This window comes from Cyanistes caeruleus, chromosome 29 (assembly GCF_971803275.1).
Source record: "Cyanistes caeruleus chromosome 29, bCyaCae1.hap1.1, whole genome shotgun sequence".
NCBI classification, from domain to species: Eukaryota; Metazoa; Chordata; class Aves; order Passeriformes; family Paridae; genus Cyanistes; species Cyanistes caeruleus.
In genome coordinates this window covers 3,617,321-3,633,046 of record NC_141729.1, presented here as the reverse complement: position 1 = coordinate 3,633,046, position 15,726 = coordinate 3,617,321, and the positions used below count along the sequence as shown (strand labels likewise).

General features: G+C 67.8%; 3 protein-coding genes across 3 annotated transcripts; 1 reads left to right on the top strand and 2 right to left on the bottom strand.

Moving 5' to 3' along the window:
- Window positions 1-648: 648 nt before the first annotated feature.
- LOC147648935 (interleukin-36 receptor antagonist protein-like) lies at window positions 649-5,952 on the bottom strand. Its single transcript, XM_086865476.1, has 5 exons — window positions 5,902-5,952; window positions 5,128-5,225; window positions 3,517-3,660; window positions 3,316-3,440; window positions 649-1,329 (listed from the first exon to the last, which is right to left on the bottom strand). Exons 1-5 carry the CDS (start codon window positions 5,928-5,930, stop codon window positions 1,126-1,128), a joined length of 600 nt encoding a protein of 199 aa, XP_086721602.1. The 5' UTR covers window positions 5,931-5,952; the 3' UTR covers window positions 649-1,125.
- A 1,808-nt stretch (window positions 5,953-7,760) lies between these two features.
- On the bottom strand, window positions 7,761-10,330 carry LOC147648934 (interleukin-36 receptor antagonist protein-like). Its single transcript, XM_086865479.1, has 4 exons — window positions 9,948-10,330; window positions 9,756-9,844; window positions 9,173-9,303; window positions 7,761-8,073 (listed from the first exon to the last, which is right to left on the bottom strand). The coding sequence occupies exons 1-4, from the start codon at window positions 10,205-10,207 to the stop codon at window positions 7,861-7,863; spliced, it is 693 nt and encodes a 230-aa protein (XP_086721605.1). The 5' UTR covers window positions 10,208-10,330; the 3' UTR covers window positions 7,761-7,860.
- Window positions 10,331-11,256: 926 nt separating this feature from the next.
- Window positions 11,257-15,679, top strand: TMED4 (transmembrane p24 trafficking protein 4). The gene is made up of 5 exons (XM_086865474.1): window positions 11,257-11,442; window positions 11,965-12,065; window positions 14,065-14,190; window positions 14,276-14,422; window positions 15,311-15,679. The coding sequence occupies exons 1-5, from the start codon at window positions 11,298-11,300 to the stop codon at window positions 15,458-15,460; spliced, it is 669 nt and encodes a 222-aa protein (XP_086721600.1). The 5' UTR covers window positions 11,257-11,297; the 3' UTR covers window positions 15,461-15,679.
- The last annotated feature ends 47 nt before the right edge of the window (window positions 15,680-15,726 follow it).

Below are 15,726 nucleotides of genomic sequence, written 5' to 3'. Positions count from 1 at the left end.
GATGTCCCCAAGCCCCGATGTCCCCAAGCCCCGATGTCCCCAAGGTGTCACATGCACAGGTAGAAGGTGATGGCACCATGGATGTCCCCAAGCCCCGATGTCCCCAAGGTGTCACATGTGGCACAGGTAGAAGGAGATGGCACCACAGAATGTCCCACCATGGATGTCCCCAAGCCCTGGATGTCCCCAAGCCCCGATGTCCCCAAGGTGTCACATGCGGCACAGGTAGAAGGTGATGGCCCCATGGATGTCCCCAAGCCCTGATGTCCCCAAGGTGTCACATGCACAGGTAGAAGGTGATGGCCCCATGGATGTCCCCAAGCCCCGATGTCCCCAAGGTGTCACATGTGGCACAGGTAGAAGGAGATGGCACCACAGAATGTCCCACCATGGATGTCCCCAAGCCCTGGATGTCCCCAAGCCCCGATGTCCCCAAGGTGTCACATGCACAGGTAGAAGGTGATGGCTCCATGGATGTCCCCAAGCCCTGATGTCCCCAAGGTGTCACATGCACAGGTAGAAGGTGATGGCTCCATGGATGTCCCCAAGCCCTGGATGTCCCCAAGGTGTCACATGCGGCGCAGGTAGAAGGTGATGGCCCCATGGATGTCCCCAAGCCCCGATGTCCCCAAGCCCCGATGTCCCCAAGCCCTGATGTCCCCACAGTGTCACATGTGGCACAGGTAGAAGGTGATGGCACCATGGATGTCCCCAAGCCCCGATGTCCCCAAGGTGTCACATGCGGCACAGGTAGAAGGTGATGGCACCATAGAGGGTCCCACCATGGATGTCCCCAAGCCCCGATGTCCCCAAGGTGTCACATGCACAGGTAGAAGGTGATGGCACCATGGATGTCCCCAAGCCCCGATGTCCCCAAGGTGTCACATGCACAGGTAGAAGGTGATGGCACCATGGAGGGTCCCACCATGGATGTCCCCAAGCCCCGATGTCCCCAAGGTGTCACATGCGGCGCAGGTAGAAGGTGATGGCACCATGGATGTCCCCAAGCCCCAATGTCCCCAAGGTGTCACATGTGGCACAGGTAGAAGGTGATGGCACCATGGAGGGTCCCACCATGGATGTCCCCAAGCCCCAATGTCCCCAAGCCCCGATGTCCCCAAGGTGTCACATGCGGCGCAGGTAGAAGGCGGTGGCACCGGGGGGCGGTGCCAGGGCCAGCTCCTCCCCCGGGCCCGGGGCCGTGCTGAGGAAGAGCCCGGGGAAGGCGGCGGCCTCGAAGGTGTGGGTGGAGCCCCCGAAGGTCTTGTAGAAGGTGAAGGGCGTGGCCCTGTCCTTGTCAGCCGAGAACAGCTCCAGCAGCCCCACCTCCTGCACGGGCAGGGGACACCTGATGGTGACACCCGCGGTGGCACCGGCCACAGCCACAGGTGGCGTCACCTCCAGAACGCCCATCCACAGGTGACCCCATGGCCGGGTGACTCCACCTCGAGGAACCCACACCGACCCGGTTTGCAGGTGACCTCACCTCCAGGTGTCCCCATGCCCAGGTGACCTCACCTCAAGGTGACCTCACCTCAAGGTGACCTCACCTCCAGGTGACCCCAGCTCCAGGTGACCCCAGCTCCAGGTGTCCCCATGCCCAGGTGTCCCCATGTCCAGGTGACCCCAGCTCCAGGTGACCCCATGTCCAGGTGACCCCACCTCAAGGAACCCCCATCTCCAGGTGACCCCATCTCCAGGTGACCCCATGTCAAGGTGACCCCATCTCAAGGAGCCCCCATCTCCAGGTGACAACAACATCAGGTGACCGCACTCCAGGTGACCCCACCTCCAGGTGACCCCATCTCAAGGTGACTCCATCTCAAGGTGACCCCATCTCAAGGAACCCCCACCTCCAAGTGACCCCATGTCCAGGTGACCCCACCTCCAGGTGACAACAACATCAGGTGACCGCACTCCAGGTGACCACACCCCCAGGTGATGCCACCATTAAGTGACACCACCCTGGGGAATCCCCACTTCCAGGTGACACCGTTTTGGGATGACACCACTCTGACCCACCTTGCATCTTCCACCTTGGGTTGACCCACCTGGGGCTGACCCACCTGGACCTGACCCACCTGGGGCTGACACACCTGGGGCTGACCCACCTGGGGCTGACACACCTGGGGCTGACCCACCTGGGGCTGACCCACCTGGGACTGACCCACCTGGGGTTGACCCACCTTGACCTGACCCACCTTGACCTGACCCACCTTGACCTGACCCACCTGGGGCTGACACACCTGGGGCTGACCCACCTGGGGCTGACCCACCTTGACCTGACCCACCTGGGGCTGACCCACCTTGGGTTGTCCATCTTGGATTGCCCACCTTGACCTGACCCACCTTGACCTGACCCACCTGGGGCTGACCCACCTGGGGCTGACCCACCTTGACCTGACCCACCTGGGGTTGACCCACCTGGGACTGACCCACCTGGGGCTGACCCACCTTGACCTGACCCACCTTGACCTGACCCACCTGGGACTGACCCACCTGGGGCTGACCCACCTTGACCTGACCCACCTGGGGCTGACACACCTGGGGCTGACCCACCTGGGGCTGACCCACCTGGGGCTGACCCACCTGGGGCTGACCCACCTTGACCTGACCCACCTGGGGCTGACCCACCTTGGGTTGTCCATCTTGGATTGCCCACCTTGACCTGACCCACCTGGGGCTGACCCACCTGGGGTTGTCCACCTTGGATTGTCCCCTTTGTGTCCCCACCACTGCCCCACACTGAGCTGTCCCCTGGTCACCCCCAGGTCTCTCTGTGACCCCCATGTCCCCCATGTCCCTCTGTCCCCCCCCATGTCCCCCCATGTCCCCCATGTCCCCCCGTGTCCCCCATGTCCCCCGTGTCCCCCATGTCCCCTCTGTCCCTCTGTCCCCCATGTCCCCCATGTCCCCCGTGTCCCCCATGTCCCCGGTGTCACCTCTGTTCCTCTGTCCCCCATGTCCCCCCGTGTCCCCCCGTGTCCCCCCATGTCCCCCGTGTCCCCCATGTCCCCCCGGGTCCCCCATGTCCCCCCATGTCCCCCGTGTCCCCCCATGTCCCCCATGTCCCCTCTGTCCCCCCATGTCCCCCCATGTCCCCCATGTCCCCCCATGTCCCCCATGTCCCCCATGTCCCCCCATGTCCCCCATGTCCCCCATGTCCCCCATGTCCCCCGTATCCCCCATGTCCCCGGTGTCACCTCTGTCCCCCCATGTCCCCCCATGTCCCCCCATGTCCCCCATGTCCCCCATGTCCCCCCATGTCCCCCGTGTCCCCCGTGTCCCCCGTGTCCCCCGTGTCCCCGGTGTCACCTCCAGGCTGAGCCGTGGCTCGGGCCCGGTGCCACAGGACAGGGCCCAGGTGCCATCGCGGATGCCCACGATGAGGGGACAGCGCTGGCGCTCCAGGTGCCGGTTGGGGACGACACTGATGGGCTCTGCGGGACACGGGGGTGGCGTCACCGCCGTCCCCTCCGCAGGGACGCGCAGGGACGTCCCCGGGGTGTCACCCACCTTCCTGGGGGGCGTTGGCGGCCTGCAGGCTGGTGGCCACCAGGCGCCCGTCCCGCAGGCACAGCCCCTGCTGCTCCGTGTCCCGCAGCACGTAACGGTACGGACGAGGGGACGGCCGCGACGCCCCGGAGGCCACCGGTGTCACTGGGGACACCACGGGGACACCATGGGGACGTGGGACATGGGACATCATGGGGACACCACGGGGACACCACGGGGACACCACGGGGACACCACGGGGACGTGGGACATGGGGACACCACGAGGACATGGGACATGGGGACACCACGGGGACACCACGGGGACGTGGGACATGGGGACACCACGGGGACGTGGGACATGGGACACCATGGGGACACCACGGGGACACCATGGGGACGTGGGACATGGGACATCATGGGGACACCACGGGGACACCACGGGGACACCACGGGGACGTGGGACATGGGGCATCATGGGGACACCACGGGGACACCACGGGGATGTGGAACATGGGGACACCATGGGGACACCACGGGGACATCATGGGGACACCACGGGGACACCACGGGGACGTGGGACATGGAGATACGGGGACATGGGACATGGGACATCATGGGGACATGGGGACATGGGGACACCACGGGGACACCACGGGGACACCACGGGGACATGGGACATCATGGGGACACCACGGGGACATGGGACATGGGGACACCACAGGGACACCACGGGGACACCACGGGGACACCACGGGGACACCACGGGGACATGGGACATGGGGACACCACGGGGACACCACGGGGACACCATAGGGATGTGGGACATGGGGACACCACGGGGACACCACGGGGACATGGGACATGGGACACCACGGGGACACCACGGGGACACCATAGGGATGTGGGACATGGGGACACCACGGGGACGTGGGACATGGGGACACCACGCAGAGGTGGGACATGGAGATACGGGGACATGGGACATGGGACATCATGGGGACATGGGGATACGGGGACACCACGGGGACACCACGGGGATGTAGTGACATGGGACATGGGACACCACGGGGATGTGGGACACGGGGACACCACGGGGGACATGGGGACACCAGGGGGACGTGGGGCATGGGACATCAAACATGGGGACATGGGGACATGGGGACATGGGGACATGGGGACATGGGACATGGGGATGTGGTGGCATGAGGACACGGGGACATGGAGATGTGGGGACACGGGGACAGGGCACACAAGGTGATGGCCATGTGGGATGGGGACATGGGGACACAGGGCCATGGGCACAGGGACACGGGGACAGGGACAGGGGGACACGGGGACAGGGACATGGGGACATGGGGACCTGGGGACAGGGACACAGGGACACGGGGACACAGGGACACGGGGACACGTGGACACGGCAACACGGGGACACAGGGACATGGGGACACAGGGACATGGGGACACAGGGACACGGGGACAGGGACAGAGACATGGGGACACAGGGACATGGGGACACGGGGACACAGGGACACGGGGACAGGGACACGGGGACACGGGGACAGGGGGACACGGGGACAGGGACAGGGACACGGGGACAGGGACACGGGGACACGGGGACAGCTGTACCCACGTGTCGGCAGGAACTCCTCGAACAAGGCCACCATGTCGGGGTCGATGACGCCCTCGCTCCCCGCCGTGACCCCCCGGCGGTGTCCCCGCGGTGTCCTCCTGTGGGGACAGCGGGGACAGCCAGGTGACACCCGCCGAGGGGAGGGGACACTGCCTGCCACCAGCGGGGGGGACAGCGCTGTCCCCTCACTGTCCCCACACTGTCCCCTCACTGTCCCCGCATTCTCACCGCATTGTCACCGCATTGTCCCCTCACTGTCCCCGCGCTGTCCCCGCGCTGTCCCCGCGCTGTCCCCACGCTGTCCCCACACTGTCCCCACACTGTCCCCGCGCTGTCCCCACACTGTCCCCTCACTGTCCCCACACTGTCCCCGCACTGTCCCCACACTGTCCCCGCATTGTCCCCGCATTGTCACCGCACTGTCCCCACACTGTCCCCACACTGTCACCGCACTGTCCCCGCATTGTCACCGCACTGTCCCCACGCTGTCCCCACGCTGTCCCCACACTGTCCCCACACTGTCCCCGCACTGTCCCCGCACTGTCCCCTCACTGTCCCCACACTGTCCCCACACTGTCACCGCACTGTCCCCGCATTGTCACCGCACTGTCCCCACGCTGTCCCCACGCTGTCCCCACACTGTCCCCGCACTGTCACTGCACTGTCCCCGCATTGTCACCGCACTGTCCCCGCGCTGTCCCCACGCTGTCCCCTCGCTGTCCCCGCACTGTCCCCTCACTGTCCCCTCACTGTCCCCACACTGTCCCCACTCACCTGCGGGCAGATTTGGATGCGCGGGACATGGCTGGGCCTGCGGAGAGGGTGGCACGGGTGACACGGGTGACACGGGTGACACGGGTGGCACTGGTGACACGGGTGGCACTGGTGACACTGGTGACACGGGTGGCACTGGTGACACTGGTGACACTGGTGACACGGGTGGCACTGGTGACACTGGTGACACTGGTGACACTGGTGACACGCGTGGCACTGGTGACACAGGTGGCACTGGTGACACAGGTGACACGGGTGACACTGGTGACACTGGTGACACGGGTGGCACTGGTGACACTGGTGACACGGGTGACACGGGTGACACGGGTGACACGGGTGACACGGGTGACACGGGTGCCAGCCGGGTGCCAGCGGGATTGTCCCCGAGCGGGTCCCCGTCCCCAGCGGTACCTGCGGATGTGTCACCTGCCGGTTGCTGTCCCCTGTCCCCCGCAGGTGACAGTGGCTTTATGGGGCCGGGCGGGGGACAGAGCCCGCCCCGGTAATTGCCGGGACAGGTGACAAGGACGCCGAGCGATGGCGAAATGTCACCTGCTGCCAGCGTCCCCAGCCGTGTCCCTGGCGGGAATGTCCCCTGCGCTGTCCCCTGTGCCGGGCTCTGCCATGTGTCCCCCGCGGTGCCACCTCCTTGTCACCGTTGTCACCGTGAGCGCTGTCCCCAAAATCTCCCTGTCCCTGGTGTCCCACCTCCCCTGTCCCCACGGTGTCCCCGCGGTGTCCCCAAGATCCCGTGTGTCCTGTCCCCACGGTGTCCCCATGGTGTCCCCAAGATTCCATGTGTCCTGTCCCCACGGTGTCCCCGCGGTGTCCCCATGTCCCCAAGATCCCGTGTGTCCTGTCCCCACGGTGTCCCCGCGGTGTCCCCAAGATTCCCTGTGCCCTGTCCCCACAGTGTCCCCACGGTGTCCCCGCAGTGTCCCCACGGTGTCCCCATGTCCCCAGGATCCCCTGTGTCCTGTCCCCACAGTGTCCCCACGGTGTCCCCGCAGTGTCCCCATGTCCCCAAGATCCCGTGTGTCCTGTCCCCACGGTGACCTGTCCCTACTGTCCCCCACTCCCTGTCCCCACGGTGTCCCCACAGTGTCCCCAGAGTGTCCTCATGCCCCATGTCCCCTGTCCCCACACATCCTGTCCCCAAGATCCCGTGTGCCCTGTCCCCCCGGTGTCCCCCCGGTGTCCCCACGCTGTCCCCCCGGTGTCCCCTCGCTGTCCCCGCAGGATCCCGGAAGGGGCCGCGTCACCCCCGCCCGGGGATGTCCCGTTGTGTCCCCATCGCGCGGGTGGCGCAAGAGCGGCCACCCCGCCGCGGTGACACATCCAGCGGGGCCACCAGCCCCGCCCTGTCCCCCGCCCTGTCCCCCCCCGTGTCATCCCCGTGTCACCCCCCATTCCCCCGTGTCACCCCCCGTGTCCCCCCGGTGTCCCCCCCGTGTCCCCCCCGTGTCCCCCCCGTGTCACCCCCGTGTCACCCCCGTGTCCCCCACGCTCGGGCACTGCGTGGCCTCAGCATCTTTATTCCCGCACCGGGCCCGGTGTCGCTGTCCCCAGAGGGATGGCATTGTCCCCAGGGGGATGGCATTGTCCCCAGACGGATGGCATTGTCCCCAGGGGGATGGCATTGTCCCCAGGGGGTGTCTCCGTCCCCAGGGGATGTCGCTGTCCCCCGGGGATGTCGCTGTCCTGGGGAAGATGCCATCCCAGAGGTTGTCACTCTCCCTGGGTGAGGATGTCGCCGTCCCTGGTGGGATGTCACCGTCCCCAGAGGGATGTCACCCTCCCAGGGGGGATGCCACCCTCCCACGGAAGATGTCACCCTCCCCAGGGCGATGTCACCGTCCCGGGGGGGATGTCACCGTCCCGGGGTGAGGATGCCACCCTCCCACGGAAGATGCCACCTCCCCCGGGGCTCTGCTGTCCCCGCGCGGTGCCCGGGGGGGCTCAGCAGAGCTGGAAGTAGAAGTCGAGCAGCTGGGAGGTGACATCGGGGTGGCGACAGAGCGCCAGGGGCCGGTGGCCGAGCGGGGACGTGCAGAGGAACCAGCCGGGGTGCGCGGCCGACTCGAAGCGCCACAGCCCGTCCCGGTAGGAGCGGAAGAAGGTGAAGGCGGCCCCGCTGTCCCCGGCGCGGGGCAGCTCCCGGATGTCCACGTCCTGCGGGCCACCCCCGTGTCACCCCCGTGTCACCCGCGGGGACAGCAGAGCCCCGGGCCCGCGCTCCATCGCCCCGTGTTGTGGTGTCCCCGTGTCACCATCCTGCAGTGCCCCCATCCCCACGGTCCCCGTGTCCCCACCCCTGAGATCCCCGTGTCACCATCCCGCAGTGTCACATCCCCACGGTCCCCGTGTCACCATCCCGCAGTGTCCACATCCCCGCGGTCCCCGTGTCCCCATCCTGCAGTGTCCCCACCCCTGAGGTCCCCCCGTGTCCCCCCATGTCCCCCCGTGTCCCCCCTGACCTGCAGGCGCAGCCGGGGCTCAGTGTCCCCCCGTGTCCCCCGTGTGTCCCCCCATGTCCCCGTGTCCCCCCACCTGCAGGCGCAGCCGGGGCGCTCCCCCATGTCCCCCCGTGTCCCCCGTGTCCCCATGTCCCCCCGTGTCCCCCCGTGTCCCCCCACCTGCAGGCGCAGCCGGGGCGCTCCGCCGGGGCTCAGTGTCCCGGCAGTGTCCCCCATGTCCCCCCATGTCCCCCCGTGTCCCCCCAGACCTGCAGGCGCAGCCGGGGCTCAGTGTCCCCCCGTGTCCCCGTGTCCCCCCATGTCCCCCCGTGTCCCCCGTGTCCCGGCAGTGTCCCCCCGTGTCCCCAGACCTGCAGGCGCAGCCGGGGCTCAGTGTCCCTGTGTGTCCCCCCGTGTCCCCGTGTCCCAGACCTGCAGGCGCAGCCGGGGCTCAGTGTCCCTGTGTGTCCCCCCGTGTCCCCGTGTCCCTGACCTGCAGGCGCAGCCGGGGCTCAGTGTCCCCCCATGTGTCCCCGTGTCCCCAGACCTGCAGGCGCAGCCGGGGCGCTCCCCCATGTCCCCCCGTGTCCCCGTGTCCCCAGACCTGCAGGCGCAGCCGGGGCGCTCCCCCGTGTCCCCCCGTGTCCCCGTGTCCCCATGTCCCCCCGTGTCCCAGACCTGCAGGCGCAGCCGGGGCTCAGTGTCCCCCCGTGTCCCCCGTGTCCCCCCGTGTCCCCAGACCTGCAGGCGCAGCCGGGGCTCAGTGTCCCGGCAGTGTCCCCCATGTCCCCCCATGTGTCCCCGTGTCCCCAGACCTGCAGGCGCAGCCGGGGCGCTCCGCCGGGGCCGCTCTCGGTGCTCAGGCAGCGGGAGCCGCTCCGCACGCTCAGGATCACCGGCAGCCGCGCGGGCGCCAGGGCTCGGTTGGGCACCCAGAACACCTTCTCTGCAGGCCACACGGGCTGGCACTCAGCGCGTGTCCCCACGGGTGTCCCCGTGTCCCCCGTGTGTCCCCCGGTGTCCCCCCGTGTGTCCCCGTGTCCCCCCGTGTGTCCCCCCGTGTGTCCCCGTGTGTCCCCGTGTGTCCCCGTGTCCCCCGTGTGTCCCCCGGTGTCCCCCCGTGTGTCCCCGTGTCCCCCCGTGTGTCCCCCGGTGTCCCCCCGTGTGTCCCCGTGTCCCCCCGCGTGTCCCCGTGTGTCCCCGTGTGTCCCCCGTGTGTCCCCCGTGTCCCCCCCGTGTCCCCCTGTGTCTCCCCGTGTCCCCACGCGTGTCCCCGTGTCCCCCCCCGTGTCCCCGTGTCCCCATGCGTGTCTCCAGGCATGTCCCCGTGTCCCCCCGTGTCCCCGCGTGTTCCCCCCCGTGTCCCCCCGTGTCCCCGCGTGTCCCCACGCGTGTCACCTTCCAGCGCGGCGTTGGCGCCCTGCAGGTGCCCGGCCAGCAGCTGCTCCCCGCGCAGGTACAGCGACTTGTGGTTCACGTCCCACAGCCTGCGCGGGGACAGCAGAGCGGGGACAGCGGTGCCACCCCCGCGTGTCCCCTCCCGGGCCACCCGCGCTGTCCCCGCGCTGTCCCCGCGCTGTCCCCCCTTACCGGTACCGGAACACTTCGGTCTGCAGGGAGGGCGCCTGGCAGAGGGCGAAGCCTTCGGCCTCTGCGCGGAGGAAGAGGAGGGCGAGGCTGACGGCGGCCACCCGCGGACCCCCGAGCCCCCTGCCCGCGCCCCCCGAGCTTTGGGGACCCCTCCCGAAAGTGGCGGCGGTGGCACCGGCGGTGGCCAGCGCTGCGCGTCCCCTGCGGGCCGGGCGCGGGGTCCCCGGGCGGCGCTCACCCATGGGACCCCCGCTTTCCATGGGACCCCCGGTTCCGCTGCGACCCCCGGTTCCGCTGCGACCCCCGGTTCCGCTGCGACCCCCGGCTCTGCTGCGACCCCGGGCTGTGCTGCGACCCCCGGCACTGAGCGACCCCCGGCACTGAGCGACCCCCGGTACTGAACGATCCCCCGGTTCCGCTGCGACCCCCGGTTCCGCTGCGACCCCCGGTTCCGCTGCGACCCCCGGCACTGAGAGACCCCCGGTTCCGCTGCGACCCCCGGCACTGAGCGACCCCCGGCTCTGCTGCGACCCCCGGCACTGAACGACCCCCGGTTCCGCTGCGACCCCCGGTTCCGCTGCGACCCCCGGCACTGAGCGACCCCCGGTTCCGCTGCGACCCCCGGCTCTGCTGCGACCCCCGGCACTGAGCGACCCCCGGCTGTGCTGCGACCCCCGGTTCCGCTGCGACCCCCGGCTCTGCTGCGACCCCCGGCTCCCGTGGGACCCCCGGCCCTGCTGCGACCCCCGGCCCTGCTGAGACCCCCGGCTCCGGTGGGACCCCCGACTCCCGTGGGACCCCCGGCCCTGCTGAGACCCCCGGCCCTGCTGCGACCCCCGGCTCCCGTGGGACCCCCGGCTCCGGGCGCTGCGGGAGGTGGCGAGGGAGGAAGGAAGGAAGAAGGTTGACGGTGGTGTTGCCACACTGCTGGGAAGGGCGGGCCCCGCCCCGGCCATTGCTCAGCACCCCCGCGGGGTGACAACAGAGGGGACACATGGTGGGGGGGGGCGAAAACAGCGCGACACCCCGCGGGGACACCGCGACCCCCGAGGCGGCACCGTCGGGGCTCGAACCCTTGACCTCAGCGCCAAGAGAGCGGCGCCCTCCCCGTTGCGCCACGGCGGCGGGGAGCGCGCATGCGCGGTGCGGGAGCGGTGGGAAGCGCTCAGGGGCGGCGTGGGGGGCGCTGAGTGGCCGCGGCAGCCGCGCATGCGCAGAGAGAGGGGCGAAGCCGCGGGGCGCTGAGGGCGGCACCGCGCACGCGCGGAGGCTGCGGCGCACGCGCACCGAGCCCGGCGAGGCGCTGGCGCATGCGCAGAGCGCGCCCTCCCCCGGCGGGCGGGAGGGACCATGGCGGCGCTGAGGGAGGCGCTGAGGGCGGCGGTGGCCGCGCTGCTGCTGCTGGGCTGGGGCGCCCACGGGCTCTACTTCCACATCGGCGAGACCGAGAAGCGCTGCTTCATCGAGGAGATCCCCGACGAGACCATGGTCATGGGTGCGGGCGGCGGGGGAGGCGGCAGGGAGCGGCGGGAATGGCGGGGGGACAGGGAGTAACGGGAGAGACCACCGGGAATGGCGGGGGGAGAGAGGGTAACGGGAGAGACCAACGGGAATGGGGGGGAGTAACGGGAGAGACCACCGGGAATGGCGGGGGGGTAACGGGAGGGACCACCGGGCACTCGGGGGGGTAACGGGAGGAACCACCGGGCACTTGGCGAGGGGGGGATACACGCGCACAGAATTTAGGACCGGGAGGATCCACCGGGACCGGGGGTGACCACGGGAGGGACCCCGGGACCGGGGATGTGGGCGAGACCACCGCTCCCGCGGGGGTGATGGGAGCGACCACTGCGGACCGGTGGGGGGGGGAAGTTAACGGGAGGGACCATTCGGGGGCGGAGGGGGGGTTCGGAGGTTACCGGGAACGGGGGGATCCGGGGGGGGGATAAGAGCCCACCGGGCCCGGGGTCCGGGCTGGGGGGGTCCGGGCCGAGCCTGTGTCCCCGCTCGGTGCCAGGGAATTACCGGACCCAGCTGTGGGACAAACAGTCGGAGTCGTTCCTGCCCTCCACCCCCGGGCTGGGCATGCACGTGGAGATCAAGGACCCCGATGGAAAGGTGGGGGAGGGTCTGGGGGTCCCCCCTGGGCATGGGGAGGGGTCCCTGGGGGGGTCTGGGGATCCCCTGGGCATGGGGAGGGGTCCCTGGGGGTCTCTGGGTGTCCCTGGGGGTCTCTGGGTGTCCCTGGTTTAGGGGAGGGGTCCCTGGGGGTCTCTGGGTGTCCCTGGACATGGGGAGGGGTCCCTGGGGGAGTTTGGGGATCCCCCCTGGGCATGGGGAGGGGTCCGTGAGGGGTCTCTGGGTGTCCCTGGGCATGGGGAGGGGTCCCTGAGGGGTCTGGGTGTCCCTGGGCATGGGGAGGGGTCCCTGGGGGGGTCTGGGGATCCCCTGGGCATGGGGAGGGGTCCCTGGGGGTCTCTGGGTGTCCCTGGACATGGGGAGGGGTCCCTGGGGATCTCTGGGTGTCCCTGGGTATGGGGAGGGGTCCCTGGGGGGGTCTGGGGATCCCCTGGGCATGGGGAGGGGTCCCAGGGGGTCTGTGGGTGTCCCTGGGGTGCCACCCCAGCCTGTCCCGGGTGTCCCTGACCCAGCCCAGCCATGTCCCAGTGCCTGGGGGGTGATGGTGGCAGTGTCCCAGTGTCCCTCAGTGGTGACAGTGTCCCCGCGGTGGCCCGGGGGGTGCCTAGGGTGGTGACAGTGTCCCTGAGGTGACCCAGGGGGTGCCAGTGGCCATCCCAGGGTGGTGACAGTGTCCCCACGCTGTCCCAGGGGGTGGCCAGGGTAGTGACAGTGGCCATCCCAGGGTGGTGACACTGTCCCCACGCTGTCCCAGGGGGTGCCAGTGGCCATCCCAGGGTGGTGACACTGTCCCCACAGTGTCCCAGGGTGGTGCCAGTGTCCCCACGCTGTCCCAAATGGTGCCTGGGGTGGTGACAGTGGCCATCCCAGGGTGGTGACAATGTCCCCACGCTGTCCCAGGGGGTGGCCAGGGTGGTGACACTGTCCCCACAGTGTCCCAGGGTGGTGCCAGTGTCCCCACGCTGTCCCAGGGTGGTGGCCAGCGTGGTGACAGTGTCCCCACGCTGTCCCAGGGGGTGGCCAGGGTGGTGACAGTGGCCATCCCAGGGTGGTGCCAGTGTCCCCACGCTGTCCCAGGGGGTGCCAGTGGCCATCCCAGGGTGGTGACACTGTCCCCACAGTGTCCCAGGGTGGTGCCAGTGTCCCCACGCTGTCCCAGGGGGTGGCCAGGGTAGTGACAGTGGCCATCCCAGGGTGGTGCCAGTGTCCCCACGCTGTCCCAGATGGTGGCCAGGGTGGTGCCAGTGTCCCCACGCTGTCCCAGGGGGTGCCAGTGGCCATCCCAGGGTGGTGACACTGTCCCCACAGTGTCCCAGGGTGGTGCCAGTGTCCCCACGCTGTCCCAGGGGGTGGCCAGGGTGGTGACAGTGGCCATCCCAGGGTGGTGCCAGTGTCCCCACGCTGTCCCAGGTGGTGGCCAGGGTGGTGCCAGTGTCCCCACGCTGTCCCAGGTGGTGCCAGTGGCCATCCTGGGGTGGTGGCACTGTCCCCACAGTGTCCCAGGGTGGTGACACTGTCCCCACGCTGTCCTAGGTGGTGCCAGTGGCCATGCTGGGGTGGTGACACTGTCCCCACAGTGTCCCAGGGTGGTGCCAGTGTCCCCACGCTGTCCCAGGTGGTGCCAGTGGCCATCCTGGGGTGGTGACACTGTCCCCACAGTGTCCCAGGGTGGTGCCAGTGTCCCCACGCTGTCCCAGGGGGTGGCCAGGGTGGTGCCAGTGTCCCCACGCTGTCCCAGGGGGTGGCCAGGGTGGTGCCAGTGTCCCCACGCTGTCCCAGGGGGTGGCCAGGGTGGTGACAGTGGCCATCCCAGGGTGGTGACACTGTCCCCACAGTGTCCCAGGGTGGTGCCAGTGTCCCCACGCTGTCCCAGGTGGTGGCCAGGGTGGTGACAGTGGCCATCCCAGGGTGGTGCCAGTGTCCCCACGCTGTCCCAGATGGTGGCCAGGGTGGTGACCGTGTCCCCATGCTGTCCCAGGTGGTCCTGTCCCGCCAGTACGGCTCCGAGGGCCGCTTCACCTTCACCTCTCACACCCCGGGCGAGCACCAGATCTGCCTGCACTCCAACTCCACCCGCATGGCGCTGTTCGCCGGGGGCAAGCTGGTAACGCCCCCCACCCACCTCGGGGACACCCCTGGGGACACCCCCGGGGCCGCCACCCCTCGGTGACACCCCCTGCTGCCCGCAGAGGGTGCACCTGGACATCCAGGTGGGCGAGCACACCAACAACTACCCCGAGATCGCGGCCAACGACAAGCTGACGGAGCTGCAGCTGCGCGCCCGGCAGCTGCTGGAGCAGGTGGAGCAGATCCAGAAGGAGCAGAACTACCAGAGGGTGAGGGGCTTCGGGGGGAATTCATGGGGGTTTTTGGGGGGAATTTATGGGGTTTTGGGGGAATTTATGGGGGTTTGGGGTGAATTCGTGGGGGTTTTGGGGGAATTTATGGGGTTTGGGGGAATTCATGGGGTTTTTGGGGAATTCCTGGGGTTTGGGGGGAATTTATGGGGTTTGGGGGAATTCCTGGGGTTTGGGGGGAATTTATGGGGTTTTGGGGGGAATTTATGGGGTTTGGGGGGAATTCATGGGGTTTTGGGGTAAATTCCAGGGGTTTGGGGGGAATTTATGGGGGTTTGGGGGGAATTTATGGGGTTTTGGGGGAATTTATGGGGGTTTGGGGGGAATTTATGGGGTTTTGGGGTAAATTCCAGGGTTTGGGGGGAATTTATGGGGTTTGGGGTGAATTTATGGGGGTTTGGGGGGAATTCCTGGGGTTTGGGGGAATTTATGGGGGTTTGGGGTAAATTCCAGGGTTTAGGGAGAATTTATGGGGTTTTGGGGGGAATTCATGGGATTTTGGGGGGAATTTATGGGGGTTTGGGGTGAATTCATGGGGGTTTTGGGGGAATTCATGGGGTTTGGGGGGAATTCCTGGGGTTTGGGGGAATTCATGGGGTTTGGGGGGAATTCCTGGGGGTTTGGGGTGAATTCATGGGGTTTGGGGGGAATTTATGGGGGTTTTGGGGGAATTCATGGGGTTTTGGGGTAAATTCCAGGGTTTGGGGTGAATTTATGGGGGTTTGGGGGGAATCTGTGCAGTTTTGGGGTGAATCCTTGCTGTTTTGGGGTGAATCCCTTCTATTTTGGGTTGATTTCCTGCTGTTTTGGGGTGAATTCCCGTTGTTTTTGCCCTCCCTGACCCCGATTCTCCCCATTTGCTGCCAGTACCGCGAGGAGCGTTTCCGCATGACGAGCGAGAGCACGAACCAGCGCGTGCTCTGGTGGTCCATAGCCCAGACCATCATCCTCATCCTCACCGGCATCTGGCAGATGAGGCACCTCAAGAGCTTCTTCGAGGCCAAAAAATTGGTGTAACCCCCCCAAAACCGCCCAAAAACCCCAAAACCCCCCAAAAACCCAACCCCCCCCCAACCCAGGGGGACCCTCAATGCTGTTGGGACCCCCCAGGGTGGGTTTGGGTGGGTTTTGGGGGGTCCTGGCTGCCCTGGGGGGAGCACAGAGGGGTCACCCCTCGAGGCTTGTTTTTTTTTGTTTTGGGGGGGGTGAAAATAAAGAGGTTTTATTTTGTTTCCACCGAGGGTTTGTCAGTGTGTTTTTGGGGTGGGGAGGGGGGTTTTTGG